The sequence below is a fragment of the Manis pentadactyla genome, chromosome 2, assembly GCF_030020395.1.
Source record: "Manis pentadactyla isolate mManPen7 chromosome 2, mManPen7.hap1, whole genome shotgun sequence".
NCBI classification, from domain to species: Eukaryota; Metazoa; Chordata; class Mammalia; order Pholidota; family Manidae; genus Manis; species Manis pentadactyla.
The window spans coordinates 10,283,829-10,302,518 of record NC_080020.1 but is presented as its reverse complement, the minus strand read 5'-3'; the positions used below and the strand labels follow the sequence as shown (position 1 = coordinate 10,302,518).

At 35.3% G+C, this 18,690-nt stretch overlaps 1 protein-coding gene across 3 annotated transcripts in view; it reads left to right on the top strand.

The window, feature by feature from the left end:
- Positions 1-18,690, top strand: part of PAN3 (poly(A) specific ribonuclease subunit PAN3) — a 139,659-nt gene that overhangs the window by 14,625 nt on the left and 106,344 nt on the right. For all 3 annotated transcript variants that reach the window (XM_057490030.1, XM_036917346.2, XM_036917348.2), the window contains 3 exons: positions 2,965-3,086; positions 3,826-3,892; positions 5,661-5,731. In XM_057490030.1, coding sequence (XP_057346013.1) covers positions 2,965-3,086; positions 3,826-3,892; positions 5,661-5,731 — 260 coding nt within the window. The remainder of the gene's footprint in view (positions 1-2,964; positions 3,087-3,825; positions 3,893-5,660; positions 5,732-18,690) is intronic.

The window sequence follows — 18,690 nt, the reverse complement described above, 5'->3', positions numbered from 1 at the left end:
ACAAGAAAACCAAGTGTAAGTATTTATGGGGAATGTTTTTTTAACTCCCAGTGCAGTTGAGATACTATTGACATATATGTAAATTTAGGGTGTACTACATGATTTGGTATACCTATATATTGCAGAATGATTACCACAGTAAGGTTAGCTAAAACCTCCACCCTGTCATATAATCACCTTTTTTTTTCTTTTGTGGTGATAGCAAGATCTACTCTCTTAACAACTTTGTGTATAATATTGTTTGTTATAGTTGCCATGCTGAACTTCAGGTCCCCAGAACTTACTCATCTGATAGCTGGAATTTTGTATCCTTTGACCTACATCTTCCCATTTTTCCTACTCCCTGGCCCCTGACAACTAACTACTATTCTACTATTTTCTTGATTTCTGCTTTTTAGATCCCACATAAAGGTGAGAACATACAATATTTGTCTTTCTCTGACTTACGTCATTTAGTATAATGCCTTCGAGATCCGTCCATGTTGTCACAGGTGGCAGGATTTCCTTTATTTGGCTGAATAATATTCCATTGTGTATGTATACACCACATTTTCTTTATCCATTCATCTATCAGAAGCTATTGTGAATAATGCTGCAGTGAATATGGAGGTGCAGGAACCTCTTTGAATTAGTGATTTCATTTTCAGATGTGTACAGTAGTCCCCCCTTATTCTTGGTGAGTACATTCAAAGACTGCACTGGATGACTGAACCACAGATAGTATGAACCCTATATATACTATGTTTTTTCCTATATGTACATATCTATGATAAAGGCTGATTTATAAATTAAGTACAGTAAGAAATTAATAACTAATAATAAAACAGAGTAATATAGTAAAAGTTATGTGAATGTCATCCTTTTCTCAAAATATCTTACTGTACTGTATGCATACTTGTAGTGATAATAAGAGATGATAAAATGCTGTGTGATGAGTGAAGTGAGGTGAATGACATAGGCACTGTCACGTAGTAGTAGACTACTATTGATCTTCTGATGATATGTCAGAAGGAGGATCACCTGCTTCGGACCAGGGCTGACTGGGGGAAACTGAAATTGCAGAAAGCAAGGCCTTAGATAAGGGGAGACTACCGTACTCAGAAGTAAGATTGCTGGAGGGTACAGTAGTTCTATTATTAATATTTTGAGGGACCTCCATACTGTTTTCCATAGTGGCTGTACCAATTTACATTCCCACCAACAATGCACAAGGATTTTTCTCTCTCTATATAGCCTCATGAAAACTTGTCTCCTGTCTATTTGATAATAGCCATACTGACAGATGTGAATTGGTATCTCATTGTGGTTTTGATCTTCATTTCCCTGATGATTTGTGATGTTGAGCAGCTTTTTATGCACCTGTTGGCTATTTGTGCATCTTGTTTGGAAAAATGTCTGTTCAAATCCTTTACCCATTTTTTTCTTTTGTTTTGGTATCATTAATATACAATCACATGAGCAACATATTGGTTACTGGATTCCCCCATTCTCATGTGCCCACCACATACCCCATTATAGTCACTGTCCATCAGTGTAGTAAGATGCTATAGAGTCACTACTTGTCTTGTTTGTGCTATACTGCCCTCCCCCCACATTATGTGTGCTATTCGTAATGCCCCTAATTCCCCTTCTCCCTCCCTTCCCACCCATCCTCCCCAGTCCCTTTCCCTTTGGTAACTGTTAGTCCATTCTTGGGTTCTGTGAGTCTGCTGCTGTTCTGTTCCTTTAGTTTTGCTTCATTGTTATATTTGAAAAATAATTTTTAAGAAATAAGGATAAAAATTACCTCAGATTGTGTCCAGGGAATCCCCTGTGTCTTAGTCAGTTTGCGTTGTTATAACAAAGTGCAACAGACTGGGTGGCTTATAAAAACATGTATTTCTCATAGTTCTGGAGACTGGGAAGTCCAGGATCATGGCACTTGCAGATATTGTGTGATAGTTGGTCAGGACCCAGTTAATGATTGGTAGATGGGTGCCTTCTTGCTGTGTCCTCACATGGTGGAAGGGGCTAGGGAATCTGTGTAGGGTTTCTTAGAAGAACGTTAATCTCATTCATGAGGGCTCCACTTTTCATGACCTAAAGCACCTCCCAGAGGTTCTAACTAAAGCACCTCCCAGAGGCTCTAACTTAATGTCATCATTTTGGGGTCTTAGGATTTCAACATATAAAATTTGGTGGTATAGAAACATTTAGATCATAGCACCCTACATCCAACTACTAGAATTTTTTAGTTTACATGTTCGGGGGTGGGTTGGGAGTGGTTTCAGTGATTCTTAGAGGCTCTGCAGTCCTCGTTGCAGTTAAGCTGATTTGTAAAGCTTTGTATTTAACTAGCAGCTTAGAAAATAGCAGAATTCCAAGTACTTATCAGGAAGTAGCATCTAAAACATATTGTCCATTACTTTGTTGATATACAATGGATTACAATCATTGTACTAGTTACAGTCATCCGGTATTACACTATCCTAAAGTCAGCAGACAGCTTATCTGATTTCTGAACCCTTTTCCATTGCTGTCTCTGCAGAACTGTTTTTACTGAATTATGAGTTAATGTGAGACTGCTGGTCTTTTTCATAAGATGTGCTAAGAGAAGCAGTCCTGAGAAACCTGTGTCTGTTTATCACATGAAGATTCACAGGAAAAATTGCAGTGGTTGATATTCTACTGTCTTGCAAAGTTAAAGAAAACTGGAAATGCAAGTGTGGTTTGTTTCTTTGTGTTGTGCTTGGTGACTCTTAGGTGACTGATATAAAATGTTATCTCTGTAGGAAAAAAATCAGTCAATTTGAACATTTTTATCATTTTTAGAGCTGAGACAATTTGTTCCTATTGTTATGAACAGGTAAATAAAAGTAAGTGTGACAGGGATTGGACATAGTATAACGTAAGTAGGAACACAAACTGCATCAGTGTTTTGTGCTTTTAAGTAACTGAAATAGTTGAATTTTCCTTCTCTTTCAGTTCCTGGAATAGACGGAGGTGCTTTAACTGATACCAGTCTCACAGATTCCTATTTCAGCACCAGCTTTATTGGAGTCAATGGATTTGGAAGCCCTGTGGAAACAAAGTATCCCTTAATGCAGGTATGAGTTTATTTGACACTAAGCAGTGAAGTTTATTCCAAAGTGGGGCACATCTAGAGTCTTCATTTATTCCAAATTTGTTGAACGGAAGGTGGGATTTGGTACGCCATATCCTGTAGAGGTGGAGTCAGGGTGAGCATTCAAGGGTGAGTTTGGGGTGGAGTGACAGTGCAGTTTGTACAGATTAGATAGAGACTAGTTTCACTCTGCTTTGTTTTGTGGGTATGGGATGAATGCTTTTCAGGATGGTAAGACTGTAGGAGCTATGGAGCATGTAAAAAAAGCATGGGACATGTTTAGAGGACAGAGAATAGCCTAATTTATAGAATCTATAAGGTTTATGAGGGATAAGATGCATTGGGGAGGATATTAGAGAGCATTTATTGACTTTAGAAATCTAATCACTTTATATCCTCTCACATGGATGTTGGAATTTATTTTTCATAGACAAGGAAACTTAGTGGTTATGTGTCTTGCCCAAGCTAATAAGTGCAGTTCAGAATAGGTCTGTAATGGGATTTAAATACCTGGCTAGTAAGTATAATTTTCATTTGATGGAGACTATTTGCACAGATGATTGTAATCCAAGCAGCAACATTTATAGGAAGATTGGAGTGTCAATAATGTGAAAGAGATTGGATGGTGAGAAACAAAGAGGGTCAGTCCTAACTTAAATCATTTGAATATTCTTAATTCTGTGAATATCAGTGATATTACATATATATGTTTTATTTTTCAGCGAATGACTAATAGTAACAGCTCCCCAAGCCTTCTAAATGACAGTGCCAAGCCATATGCAGGCCATGGTAAGACTTAGTTCCTTTTTCTTTTACATACTTATTTCTGACTCTAAAAGCAATGTGTTCATTGTAGAAGTTTTGAAAATTATAAATAAGTATAGGGAAGGAAATAAAAAGGATCTATTATCTTTACACTCAGTAAAGATATTTCTCATATATATACACACACATAATACATAATAATTATTAAGTATATATTAAGATTCCATTAGATATACTTTAAAATTATTTGAATGTTTCTTGATAATTATAAATTGAATTCTATTTATTTTCATAACTATTTTTGTTTCTGTTTTTTAAGAAAAGCTTTTATACCCCAGTATTGGACTCTGTGTATGAATCTGTATTCATATTTTGAATGAGTTATTTTTGAGACATTCTTAGACATGGAATTACTGTTTCAAAGATAATGGACATTTTTAAGGCTTTTGATAAAGAATTTTCAGGTATCTTTTGTATCCTATTTTAAAAATAAGTGTTCAATGATTTTTTTATAAATGTGTAACGAGTATTAATACTCTGCATCAGTAAGATACAATTAGTGACAGTGAGAATGGTTGCATGTTGATTATTTCCTGTGTATCAAATCTCTATCACTGTTTGGAAATTTAAATCTTTGTCTCTTGCTTTAGAAAAAAAGCAACATTTTACTGTTGAATAAAATTATTAGTAACTAATTTGTAGCATTACAATATTTTTAGCATTCCCACAGAGGTTATAAGCTGACTTTGAAAGGCTATCAAAAATAGCATAAAGAATGAATAATATTACCTATCTTTAAGTGCTTTGAATGTATCAATTACATGAAATTATCTTATGTCATTATTTTATTAGCTTTTCTCTCTGCATTATTAGCTATATTAAATTATTGTTAATTCTAATGAAGGGCTAGACTATGAGAGTCCAGGCAAAAGAAGCCAGAGAAATTAAGCAGGAATCTATGTATACTGCATTATGAAGAGATTTAAGGATCTTTTAAATAAGAATGTTTATTATATTTTTTAGGATTTCATAGATAATGAGAAACAAGATTAAAGCTGAGAAATGAACATAAAATATTTCAGTGTATATCATGCATACCTTTTCAGAAACACTTCTGATTTGTTCATTGAGAAACAATTTTGAGATATATTTTGGTTTGTAACTTCTGGCCACAGAGAAATAGAATTTTGAACCTATAAAATCTTTGAATCTCATGTTTGTGTTTTGAAACATTTACATTTCCATCTTTGAAAACTTAATTTACCTTATGTATCAGTAAGAATATCAAATATCTAGTGATAAACTTAAAATATGGAATATTCTGTAAAGTGTATGTTTTTAAGTTCTTGCCTAATTTTAAAATACAAGTCCAGTCAAAGTTGGCAGTCCTCCCCCCAACCCTCCCTTTTAATTTTTCTCGTGATTTGGTTTTGTACACAAACATTCACTGGAGGGAGACTTACTTCTTTCATAAACATATTCCTAATAGACATGGTTAAAAGTCATCTTTTCTTTTTTTCTCTATTTGATTTTTCTTTTGGTTCTAAGCAAACAGATGCACCCTAATCCATACAGCGTCTTGTGTATTGGCTGAATGAAGCATTCTCCAGTTTGTGTTTCATTCACTCAGAAAATATTTGAACATGCACTGTATGTGAGGCATTGGTTTAACTATTACTGTGGTATATGATTTTTATTACTGTGATAAGCATTGTCAAGTTAAACATTTTTCAGATTTGTGGGTTACCTGAGTTGTCAATGTGGATGGAAACTTATGTAACTTGCCTTCCAGATGCTCTAACTTCACCTGCTTCATCCTTGTTTAATGACTTTGGTGCCCTCAACATCTCTCAGAGAAGAAAGGTAGGTGAAATTGAAACTTACATGAGACTACATGGGATGTGGCGGTGATAATAGGGATCGTTGCCTTCACAGTGGTTGATAATCTGTTGAGTTGGGGGAGGGCTTTTTATGGACTATGTTTTTCTTGCCTTTTGTTTACCCTTTCTTTTTCTTGTTACGTATCTCTTATATGTAGAATTTTATTTGATCTCTGTGCATGGAATAGAGACGTGAAGGAATGAAATCCTTCTGCTTGTGTTTGCTCATTTCTTTATCTTAATGTATTCTGTTTTTAAGATAAGATCTAATTTAATGTTGTAGTTGCTGTTAATGTGATTCATTGTAGGTATATTAACCATGTTTTAACTTTATTTTCTGACTGCTTTGTCTAAATTTTAAAGATCTCTTCCCTAATTTAAACTCATTACAAGTCAAACTTAAAATCTCTCCATATTAGAAATAAATTTTTTTTTGAAATTGAGGTTGGTAGACCATACATGGACTTTGAAATATTTTATAGGAACTGATTCTCTGACAAGTAGAAATGAAAACTTTATTATAGTTTGTTGCCTTTGGGTCTTAGTGAGTCATCATATTAATAGTAGTAATAATCTAGAGAAGGTGTTATTTTTGTTTCAGATCAGTAGCATCTGAACATGTTCAGGAGGCTATAGATCTTGGTTGAAATTACTATAAAGTTGTAACTAACTCAGTTTTCTAAGTAATGGAAGGAAGACCCAAAAGAAAATATTAATTTTAGAAAATTGATAAAAGCTTAAGATGTGTTAAAGAAGTATCTGATCAGAGGGTAGTATGAAATAAAATTCAAGATAACTAGATGTTCTCACGATAAAAATGTTATGGAATCAGGTATAAATTTTTTTTTTATTGTATAAATACCTCATGTACCTATTATCTCTATTTTGAAACATGAGAACAAGGAGGTAATTACAGAGTACTTTTAAACAACTAGAATTGATAGACTAAAATATATGGGTTTGGTTTTATAGAATGCTCTCAGGTTGTCATCAAGAACACATTTACTCTTGATTTATATACTGTTCTTATCAATTGGAATATGTAGCTTCTAAATCCATAGAATAGAAATGGAATAGAGTTGGACAAAAGCAGACTCATTGGCAGTAGTAAGAAGTGACAGTAGACAAAACCTGTCAGTATGGAATGAAAACATAAAATGCTGAAAAGCAGATACAACCTAGAAATCAAGTTATAATGAGCTATTTTAATGTAGGGTAAAATAAAAAGCCCTAAGTAGTCTTAGGGGTCTCCCTAATGGCTTCTTCAGATCATTAAAGTAATAATCAGTTCACTGTGATAAGTAGCACTTCTGATATATGAGTAGAAAGTAAAACTAGAATGGCAAATAAATACTTAAAAAGTATTCCTTATGTGAGGGTTTGGTGGACTGCATCTTAAAGTTCAAATACATGATTTAGAGCTACTGACATTTATTTTTGAGAAAATAATGAGTATCCCCAGAGATTAGAAAAAGAAAGATTCAATGTCCATTCTTTTAAAATTTATTTTAATAACAGAAAATAATAAAAGGAAATGTTATTCCAAATGTAACCTCAGTATTTGGAGAGATATTAGAATATATCCTAATGGAAGCAGGTTAATTAATACAGTGAGCACTCTGCTGCTTTTTTTTGAGGTCCTTGATCTCTAGCTTTGTGACCTTGGGTCAGCTTTCTAGGCTGTAATCTTCACATCTGTGAAATGATGAGGATGGCATGGATAATTGCTGTGTAGTCTTTCATCTCTAAAACTCAGTGTCTGTTTAAACTGAAGGAACCTGTGTGCCCATCTCTACTTAGAAACTCAAGCTTCATGTATCAATATCTTTGAAGGACTGTATTTTCTTGCCATTTACACTTACATTAACATGTAAGGGTAAATTAATATGTAAGATTTTTTCTATGTAGTTAAGAACCTATGTGGGTAAAGGATGTATATATTTTTAAATTGTTAATGGTTTAGTTGAGAAGGTTTAAAATTTCTTGATGTTAGAAATTACTCTTGGCATAAGAGTATTGCATGTTGCACATTCTAAATTGAAGGCATGTGGAGACTTTGTTTTTCTTTTGTTGTAATTCTCAGTGTCTGTTTAATGATGTAATTTTAGTGTAACTAAGTCAAATTTATGTAAATATTTAACTATTAATCCAGGTTGATCTAAGCAGTTTGTCATGGTTACTCAGTGGCATTTTATTTCATAATGATACCAGAGAACAGGTAGTTAGGCCATACTTAAGTACTATTTCATAGCTAGTTAGGTAAATAATTTTTTTGAAAATCTCTGTTGAACCAATCCCTGGGCCAGATATGCTGTATTTTGCCCATAGGGTGGTATGTGAATTACTGGGATCAGACCAGTCAAGCATTTTTACTGTAGGCAGTCTCAACTGTGTACCATGTGGGAAATTTAAAGAGTGGACTGGTGTTTTTTCCTGCTTTTCTCAAATCTAAATGGAGAGGCAGTACTGGAACCTACTAAAGAATATTTACATATTAATTAGTGCCAATTTAAATACCTGATGATTGTTAAGAAGCAGAAAACTCTCTAAGATCCAGAAGAGTTTATGGAGATCAGATGTTTTGAGTTGGACTTTTGAAGGTGAGAAATATAAAGAAGTAGTGATACTTACAAGCAGAAGGTATTGCTTGATTCCAAGTAGAGAGTTAGCATCTTCACTAAGTTTTTAAATTTTCTGCTTAGGTAAGCTAAGAAACTATGGCTGAGGACCTTTAATATCTATAGGGACGTGTTGAAGTAAGATGTGGAATGTGAGAAACAGTACAGAGAAGTTCATTGTCAGATGTGTGAAAACTTCTTGAAGAGTTGCATACTGAGAATATGTGCCTAGTGCACTGCTACTCATAGTGGGTCAAGGGACCAGTGCTCGCCTGTGAACTGTTTGGTACCAGGCTATGGGGAGAGAAGTCATGAAATTGAAAGTAATGTTTAGAAACTTCTATAATAACTTGATAAATACTACAGCATCCAAATATGTGATCATTTTTCTAGTAATTCACTTTTATGTAAGTATAGGACCATGATGTATAAGAAATTTTTAAAAATGTTATCTTACACTATTGATATTTGAGAAGCACTAATTTTAATAAAGTAACCATTATTTGAAAATGTGTAAAATTGTTGGTCAGGGGTGGTAGGAAAAATTGAATTATGGCTATATACCCTGTGGGAGAGTTGAGCTCTCAAAAACACTAATTGGGTTTTGTTGAGAATGGGAGTAATATACTAGAGATTAATACATGAGGGAACCTTAACAGCAAGAAAAACTTGAGAAATAGCTGTTCAGTTCTCAGACATATCTTTCAGATTTGGTGAAAATCTATCTGGGGTTTTCTCATGCTATCATAGCAGACAAGTAAAAATTTGATATTATTTATATTGACAGTGATTTTCTTTATCTGTTCCTGGTAATGTGGTACATTTAACTGTTTCATAAATAAAGTGTTTTAAATTTTATTATATCATTTAATCACCCCGACAATTCTTTTTAAGAGAGAGAGTACTTTTCCCGTTTTACAGATTGGGAAATTTGAAGTTTTGAGGGCTAAATTTACCTAGATAAGATAATATGGCTAGTATTTATTTACATTTCAGAGAAAAACAAAAATCTAGGGCAATATGAGGAAGGTGAAAAAAATATATGTAAGGTGAACAATGGAGAGGTAGTGGAGAGAGGAGAGAGGCCACTGGTAATATGCAGAGGAGGAGATAAAACATTGACCTTTCACCTCCTTCTGTTTCTATTAATGTGGTTATCTCAGTGTAAATTTCTATTAATACAATTTCTAGGGGGAGAACACTTAATTAAGCTTTTGGTAATTGACATAACCTTTCAGAAATGCTGCACATTTAAGTTATATTCCTACTCGGAGGTGCTAGTTTTTCTACAGCCTTGAAAACACTGAGATGTAAAAATCTTTCATGTTTTTGTCATTTTATAGGCAAAAAGACCTTACTGTTTTAATTTGATTACTGGTGCTGATGAACTTCTCTTTTATATTTATTGGCCATTTGTGGTCCTTTCTTGTCCTTTGCTCATTTTTCTTTTGGGCTATCCTTAAAAAATTCTTTGTGGACTAACAGTTACCAAAGGGAAAGGAACTGGGGAGGATGGGTGGGAAGGGAGGGATAAGGGGGGGAAAAGGGGCATTACGATTAGCACACATAATGTAGCAGGGCGGGTGGGGGGGGGCCACGGGGAAGGTAGTGTATGCAGAGAAGACAGGTAATGGTTCTATAGTGTCTTGCTGTGCTGATGGACAATGACTATTATGGGGTATGTGGTGGGGGACTTGATATTAGGGGGAGTCTAGTGACCATAATGTTGTTCAAGTAATTGTATATTAATGATACCAAAAAAAAAAAAATTCTTCCTAAGCTCTTCATATATTAGAGATTTAAGTCTTTTCTTTCAGGTGCTTCAGTTTCTCACCCATTTTGTTTTTGGTCATAAATTTCACAGGTGTATGCTGTCAGTTTTGAAAGTCATACGTTTCTGGTTATCTTTTATTACGTACATCAAAAAAGAACAAATACCAAGCTCATATTTGTTAAAATAACACTGTAGTTCCCAACTGTTGAGTTAGTGATTTTTAAATTGAAAGGATTGTCATCATTTTTATGTAATTTGAATCCACTCATTTCTATTGCTAATGATCTATAGTAACCAACATCCCTTAGCCAGTGGATGTGTTCTCTCTGCATTTTGTCAGACTTAAATGTCATGTTCTTCCTTTGTATACCTCCAGTTTCAGTCAATATTTTTCATAAAATGCTTTGCAAGTAACATTAGCTTGAAACTTGTTTAGAAATAGTTCATATAGAAAAGAACTCAGCTTTGAGTTCATTTTATTTTCCTGCCAAATAAAGAATACTCCAGGTTGAACTTCAAGGATTGCATTGTGAAAAAGATGTGCTTTGGGAAGAACAGATTACATTTTGTTGTAACAAGTTAGGAGTTCAGTCATGTACTTTCTGTGCTTTAATTGGTACTTTGTGTGCAGTAACCACTTGTTTTTGTTGAGTCTTCCAAATTAATGATGGCAAGGGCATTTTGTTCATAGTATTGATTTGTTTAAAGAGTTCTTAAGGAGATTTTTGTTTTCAGAGTCTTTTTTTTTTTAATTTAAGATGTTTATGGTGGTTAGGTGTTTGACACTTAACCATATTTAAACACCTGACTCTGAAACAGCATGCCTTTAGATTGTTGTCATTATCTAGTTTTAGCTTTGGAGATTTGGAGTTAGTTCTTACTTAAAAATGGCAGATTAGTAAACCATGGTACATTTACTACTTGGCCCTTGAAGCTAAGTAGATGAATCATTCTGAGATTATCTGGTTGGCTTCTTTTCACTCTACTCTCGCCATTGTCTTTACAAAATGTAGCAGCCGATACAAAGATCTTGGTGCTACTGGTGCTTCATCTCTATTTTCCTGGAAAGTGTAGGAGTCGGAAATGAATTAGTAAAAATGAGTTTTGAGTTCTCATCCACAAACATGTTAGCCTAAATTTTAAGCTAAATTTAACCAAAACTACATAAATATTCCCCAACTCTATTTAATTTCAAGATTTGTTCTTGCATTTTGAAAATGGGGTTTGGGAGCTGCTTGATTTTATTTCTTTGAATGAAGTCTCTAGCTACTGTTTTTTTACTGATCCCATCCATGCAGTTAGATTCAAAGAGAGACTGATTCATTTCAAAATGTGTATTTGGTCATTTTAGGATTAGATAGAATAATGTTAAGATTGTAATATGTTAAGGAGTATTACAGAATGTGGAATAGATCTCTTTGAATTGGAGGCATACTACCATAGTTAAGAGTACAAGTTCTGGACCTCAACCTTATGTTAGTTGTGAGATGATATGCAAGATATTTTAACTTCTTCCAAGCCTCTCTTTTCTCATCTGTAAATTTGTTATTAAAATAGTGCCTATCTCACAGAATTTTGAGTATTAAATACATTAAGGGTATAAAGTGCTTGGCATAGTGACTTGTGCTTGTTAAATGGTAGTTACAGTCGTCTGTGGCCTATGATTCTGTGATTTTAAAACATGTTTATCTGTTTCTGAATGTGTAAGATTACTTTTGATTTCTCACTACCTTAGTTTAAGTTCAATTATACTAGAAGTATCTGAAGATGTTCTAATTAATAAAATGGAAATCAGTTAAAAGTGTCATTCATAGTAACTTTATAAGTCATTCATTTTTTTTTCAGAGTACAACTAGTCAAAGCACAGTTACTACGTTTTTGATGTTCAAAGGTTCTTAAAATATCGGGCTTTGGAAAACTTTTGTCCTAGGATAACAATTTGATTTCTAGTTTATTGCTAATGATTAGATTTTGATCTATATAATATGGTTGGCAGTGTGAAGCATTGCAGAGATGATGTTTTGCAGTTTTACCAAAAGAATTGTGTGCTCAAAATTGATCTGCTATTTGGTAGCTTAACTATTTTTCTAGACAAGCAGTAGTATTTATAGATTTTCTTTTTCTAGACTGTGAACCTTTTAGGGGAAGAGAATAATCTTAGTTTTTTCCTAAGAAGGACAAAGAGCTTTATGCTGAAATGTTGAGTGCATGAATGAATGAAAACAAATGTGTGTGCATTTAGGCTTCTGAACAAAAACAGTCCTGTAAATCAACTTTTACTTTTTTTTTTTACATAGTCTGAAGACTTACCTCGTTTGTTATGAATGAGAGTGGCTTAAACCATTTAGAATTAGCTTTAATGAACTAGGGCAAGGATTTTTGAAGAGCCAGGGCTTTGGGGGCTATGAGTACTGGTCTTGAAGGCTCTGAGTATCTAGGTCAAACTATAGGGAGTTGGGATTTTGAACTATTGAACCCAGTTACTCTCTTGATTTTGGAAGGTGGCCCCAATTTCTGTTTGCATTACTAGTTTCTTATCTAGGTCTTTTCTCTAGAACTTCACTATTCAGAGTCTGATGTCAGACCAGCAACACTGGCAGTCTTGGCAGCTTTTTAGAAATGCAGAATCTCAGGTTTTGCTTTATGCCTACTGAATCTTTATTTTAACAAGATCCCCAGAAGACGCACATGTTCATTACTGCTTTAGAAGTGCTAATCTAGAATACATTTTTAAGCTTTTTCTTTGAAAACTTTTGTTCAAGCCCAATTTTTTTATGACCAATAAGAAGAATAAAACTATTTTCAAGTACTATTTTATTGTACTGTTTATTTACATTTTGTGAAGAATGATAAAAATGAGCCACTTTTTTTTTTTTTTTTAAATAATTATTTTTTATTGAAGGGTAGTTGACACACAGTATTACATTACATGAGTTTCAAGTGTACAACACAGTGGTAGAACATTTATATACATAATTCTAGGTTCCAGCTATCACCCTACCAGGCTGTTACAATATCTTGACTATATTCCTTATGCTATACATTACATCCCGGTTACTAATTTATTTTACCATTGGAAGTCTGTCCTTTTTTTTTTTTTTTTTTTTTTTTGTGAGGGCATCTCTCATATTTATTGATCAAATGGTTGTTAACGACAATAAAATTCTGTATAGGGGAGTCAATGCTCAATGCACAATCATTAATCCACCCCAAGCCTAATTTTCATCAGTCTCCAATCTTCTGAGGCATAACAAACAAGTTCTTACATGGAGAACAAATTCTTACATAATGAATAAGTTACATGGTGAACAGTACAAGGGCAGTCATCACAGAAACTTTTGGTTTTGCTCATGCATTATGAACTATAAACAGTCAGTTCAAATATGAATACACATTTGGTTTTTATACTTGATTTATATGTGGATACCACATTTCTCTCTTTATTATTATTATTTTTAATAAAATGCTGAAGTGGTAGGTAGATACAAGATAAAGGTAGAAAACATAGTTTAGTGTTGTAAGAGAGCACATGTAGATGATCAGGTGTGTGCCTGTAGACTGTGTGTTAATCCAAGCTAGACCAGGGCAATAAAACATCCACGTATGCAGAAGATTTCTCTCAGAACGGGGGGGTGAGGTTCTAAGCCTCACCTCTGTTGATCCCCAATTTCTCACCTGATGGCCCCCCTGCGACTGTGCCTGTCTTAGGTTGTTCCTCCCTTGAGGAATCTTACCCGTCTCTGGCTAACCAGTCATCTTCCGGGGCCATACAGGGAAATGTGAAGTTGGTAAGTGAGAGAGAAGCCTTATTGTTTGAAAAAGTTAGCTTTTTACTTCTTTGCATATTTATGCCCTGTGGCTTCTATGCCCAGCATTTGTCTTGAGGTATCTTTACCACTTGGAAGAATTATGATACTCGGTAAATTTGATATGAGGCACGAATTCTATTTAAGGGTTGTAATTAGGAAGGAAGAAGAAAAGCTATAGAAGTAGCAGGCGGAAGAAAACATGGGAAGATTGATTATTTCTTTGACATATCTTCTTGTAGAGTAACTTCAGCATGTATAGGTTTTAAGCTACTACTTAAATTGCACACACACATTAACATAATAGGAGTATAGTTACATAACCAAAGCATATCTGTAATTACCAGCCATCTGCAGTGAAACCAAGAAAACCAGTTAGGCACCTTAGGCATTTGTGAAAACTTATCTATGATATGGTGGATATTGTCCAACTGAACTAGAACAGTCTGAGAGAAATCAGACAAATTAAAACAACCCATTCCTGGGGACTGTTCACATGCCATATGTTCTTTTAACAGTAAATAGTTTTTAGTTGTAAGACTTTGGAGCGCTACAATTTGCACTTCTCCAAATTCTTGGTTGAGTTCCAACAGTATAGATCCAGTCCAATTTTGTTGTTTTACTGTATGCACAGGCCAGCTTAGATATCTCCTTCCTCATTCCCATGGCAAGTCCAGGAACTGGTGGGATGAGTGCATCTACAGCTGTAGCAGTGCGTGGATCTTTGTTGGGGTTTTTTGATGACCATCTTCTGGCATGAGTCTTCCAGAGAGTGCAGATGTTGGAAGTTCTTTTTCATATCGTATCTTAGTTCATTTTCGGGGTAGCCCAATTAGGCTTTGATCCTCTGTATAAACACAAACAGACCCTTTGCCTACACTTTTATATGCCCTTTATACCCTTGTGTAGAACTCATTGGAGGTTACCACACAGGAACTGCCCTTTTTTTTTTTTTTTTTTGCTATCACTAATCTACACTTACATGACGAATATTATGTTTACTAGGCTCTCCCCTATACCAGGTCTCCCCTATAAACCCCTTTACAGTCACTGTCCATCAGCATAGCAAAATGTTGTAGAATCACTACTTGCCTTCTCTGTGTTGTACAGCCCTCCCTTTTCTCCTACCCCCCCATGCATGTTAATCTTAATACCCCCCTACTTCTCCCCCCCTTATCCCTCCCTACCCACCCATCCTCCCCAGTCCCTTTCCCTTTGGTACCTGTTAGTCCATTCTTGAGTTCTGTGATTCTGCTGCTGTTTTGTTCCTTCAGTTTTTCCTTTGTTCTTATATTCCACAGATAAGTGAAATCATTTGGTATTTCTCTTTCTCCGCTTGGCTTGTTTCACTGAGCATAATACCCTCCAGCTCCATCCATGTTGCTGCAAATGATTGGATTTGCCCTTTTCTTATGGCTGAGTAGTATTCCATTGTGTATATGTACCACATCTTCTTTATCCATTCATCTATCGATGGACATTTAGGTTGCTTCCAATTCTTGGCTATTGTAAATAGTGCTGCAATAAACATAGGGGTGCATCTGTCTTTCTCAAACTTGATTGCTGCGTTCTTAGGGTAAATTCCTAGGAGTGCAATTCCTGGGTCAAATGGTAAGTCTGTTTTGAGCATTTTGATGTACCTCCATACTGCTTTCCACAATGGTTGAACTAACTTACATTCCCACCAGCAGTGTAGGAGGGTTCCCCTTTCTCCACAGCCTCGCCAACATTTGTTGTTGTTTGTCTTTTGGATGGCAGCCATCCTTACTGGTGTGAGGTGATACTTCATTGTAGTTTTAATTTGCATTTCTCTGATAATTAGCGATGTGGAGCATCTTTTCATGTGTTTGTTGGCCATCTGTATTTCTTTTTTGGAGAACCGTCTGTTCAGTTCCTCTGCCCATTTTTTAATTGGGTTATTTGTTTTTTGTTTGTTGAGGCGTGAGAGCTCCTTATATATTCTGGACGTCAAGCCTTTATCGGATGTGTCATTTTCAAATATATTCTCCCATACTGTAGGGATCCTTCTTGTTCTATTGATGGTGTCTTTTGCTGTACAGAAGCTTTTCAGCTTAATATAGTCCCACTTACTCATTTTTGCTGTTGTTTTCCTTGCCCGGGGAGATATGTTCAAGAAGAGGTCACTCATGTTTATGTCTAAGAGGTTTGTGCCTATGTTTTCTTCCAAGAGTTTAATGGTTTCATGACTTATATTCAGGTCTTTGATCCATTTTGAGTTTACTTTTGTATATGGGGTTAGACAATGGTCCAGTTTCATTCTCCTACATGTAGCTGTCCAGTTTTGCCAGCACCACCTGTTGAAGAGACTGTCATTTCGCCATTGTATGTCCATGGCTCCTTTATCAGATATTAATTGACCATATATGTCTGGGTTAATGTCTGGATTCTCTAGTCTGTTCCATTGGTCTGTGGCTCTGCTCTTGTGCCAGTAACAAATTGTCTTGATTACTATGGCTTTATAGTAGAGCTTGAAGTTGGGGAGTGAGATCCCCCCTACTTTATTCTTCTTTCTCAGGATTGCTTTGGCTATTCGGGGTCTTTGGTGTTTCCATATGAATTTTTGAATTATTTGTTCCAGTTCATTGAAGAATGTTGCTGGTAGTTTCATAGGGATTGCATCAAATCTGTATATTGCTTTGGGCAGGATGGCCATTTTGACGATATTAATTCTTCCTAGCCACGAGCATGGGATGAGTTTCCATCTGTTAGTGTCCCCTTTAATTTCTCTTAAGAGTGACTTGTAGTTTTCAGAGTATAAGTCTTTCACTTCTTTGGTTAGGTTTATTCCTAGGTATTTTATTTTTTTGGATGCAATTGTGAACGGAGTTGTTTTCCTGATTTCTCTTTCTGTTGGTTCATTGTTAGTATACAGGAAAGCCACAGATTTCTGTGTGTTGATTTTGTATCCTGCAACTTTGCTGTATTCCGATATCAGTTCTAGTAGTTTTGGGGTGGAGTCTTTAGGGTTTTTTATGTACAGTATCATGTCATCTGCAAATAGTGACAGTTTAACTTCTTCTTTACCAATCTGGATTCCTTGTATTTCTTTATTTTGTCTGATTGCCGTGGCTAGGACCTCCAGTACTATGTTAAATAACAGTGGAGAGAGTGGGCATCCCTGTCTAGTTCCCGATCTCAGAGGAAATGCTTTCAGCTTCTCGCTGTTCAATATAATGTTGGCTGTGGGTTTATCATAGATGGCCTTTATTATGTTGAGGTACTTGCCCTCTATTCCCATTTTGCTGAGAGTTTTTAACATGAATGGATGTTGAACTTTGTCAAATACTTTTTCAGCATCTATGGAGATGATCATGTGGTTTTTGTCTTTCTTTTTGTTGATGTGGTGGATGATGTTGATGGACTTTCGAATGTTGTACCATCCTTGCATCCCTGGAATGAATCCCACTTGGTCATGGTGTATGATCCTTTTGATGTATTTTTGAATTCGGTTTGCTAATATTTTGTTGAGTATTTTTGCATCTACGTTCATCAGGGATATTGGTCTGTAGTTTTCTTTTTTGGTGGGGTCTTTGCCTGGTTTTGGTATTAGGGTGATGTTAGCTTCATAGAATGAGTTTGGGAGTATCCCCTCCTCCTCTATTTTTTGGAAAACTTTAAAGAGAATGGGTATTATGTCTTCCCTGTATGTCTGATAAAATTCCGAGGTAAATCCATCTGGCCCGGGGGTTTTGTTCTTTGGTAGTTTTTTGATTACCTCTTCAATTTCGTTGCTGGTAATTGGTCTGTTTAGATTTTCTGTTTCTTCCTGGGTCAATCTTGGAAGGTTATATTTTTCTAGGAAGTTGTCCATTTCTCCTAGGTTTCCCAGCTTGTTAGCATATAGGTTTTCATAGTATTCTCCAATAATTCTTTGCATTTCCGTGGGGTCCGTCGTGATTTTTCCTTTCTCGTTTCTGATACTGTTGATTTGTGTTGACTCTCTTTTCTTCTTAATAAGTCTGGCTAGAGGCTTATCTATTTTGTTTATTTTCTCGAAGAACCAGCTCTTGGTTTCATTGATTTTTGCTATTGTTTTATTCTTCTCAATTTTATTTATTTCTTCTCTGATCTTTATTATGTCCCTCCTTCTGCTGACCTTAGGCCTCATCTGTTCTTCTTTTTCCAATTTCGATAATTGTGACATTAGACCATTCATTTGGGATTGCTCTTCCTTTTTTAAATATGCTTGGATTGCTATATACTTTCCTCTTAAGACTGCTTTTGCTGTGTCCCACAGAAGTTGGGGCTTAGTGTTGTTGTTGTCATTTGTTTCCATATATTGCTGGATCTCCATTTTGATTTGGTCATTGATCCATTGATTATTTAGGAGCGTGTTGTTAAGCCTCCATGTGTTTGTGAGCCTCTTTGCTTTCTTTGTACAGTTTATTTCTAGTTTTATGCCTTTGTGGTCTGAAAAGTTGGTTGGTAGGATTTCAATCTTTTGGAATTTTCTGAGGCTCTTTTTGTGGCCTAGTATGTGGTCTATTCTGGAGAATGTTCCATGTGCACTTGAGAAGAATGTATATCCCGCTGCTTTTGGATGTAGAGTTCTATAGATGTCTATTAGGTCCATCTGCTCTACTGTGTTGTTCAGTGCTTCCGTGTCCTTACTTATTTTCTGCCCAGTGGATCTATCCTTTGGGGTGAGTGGTGTGTTGAAGTCTCCTAGAATGAATGCATTGCAGTCTATATCCCCCTTTAGTTCTGTTAGTATTTGTTTCAC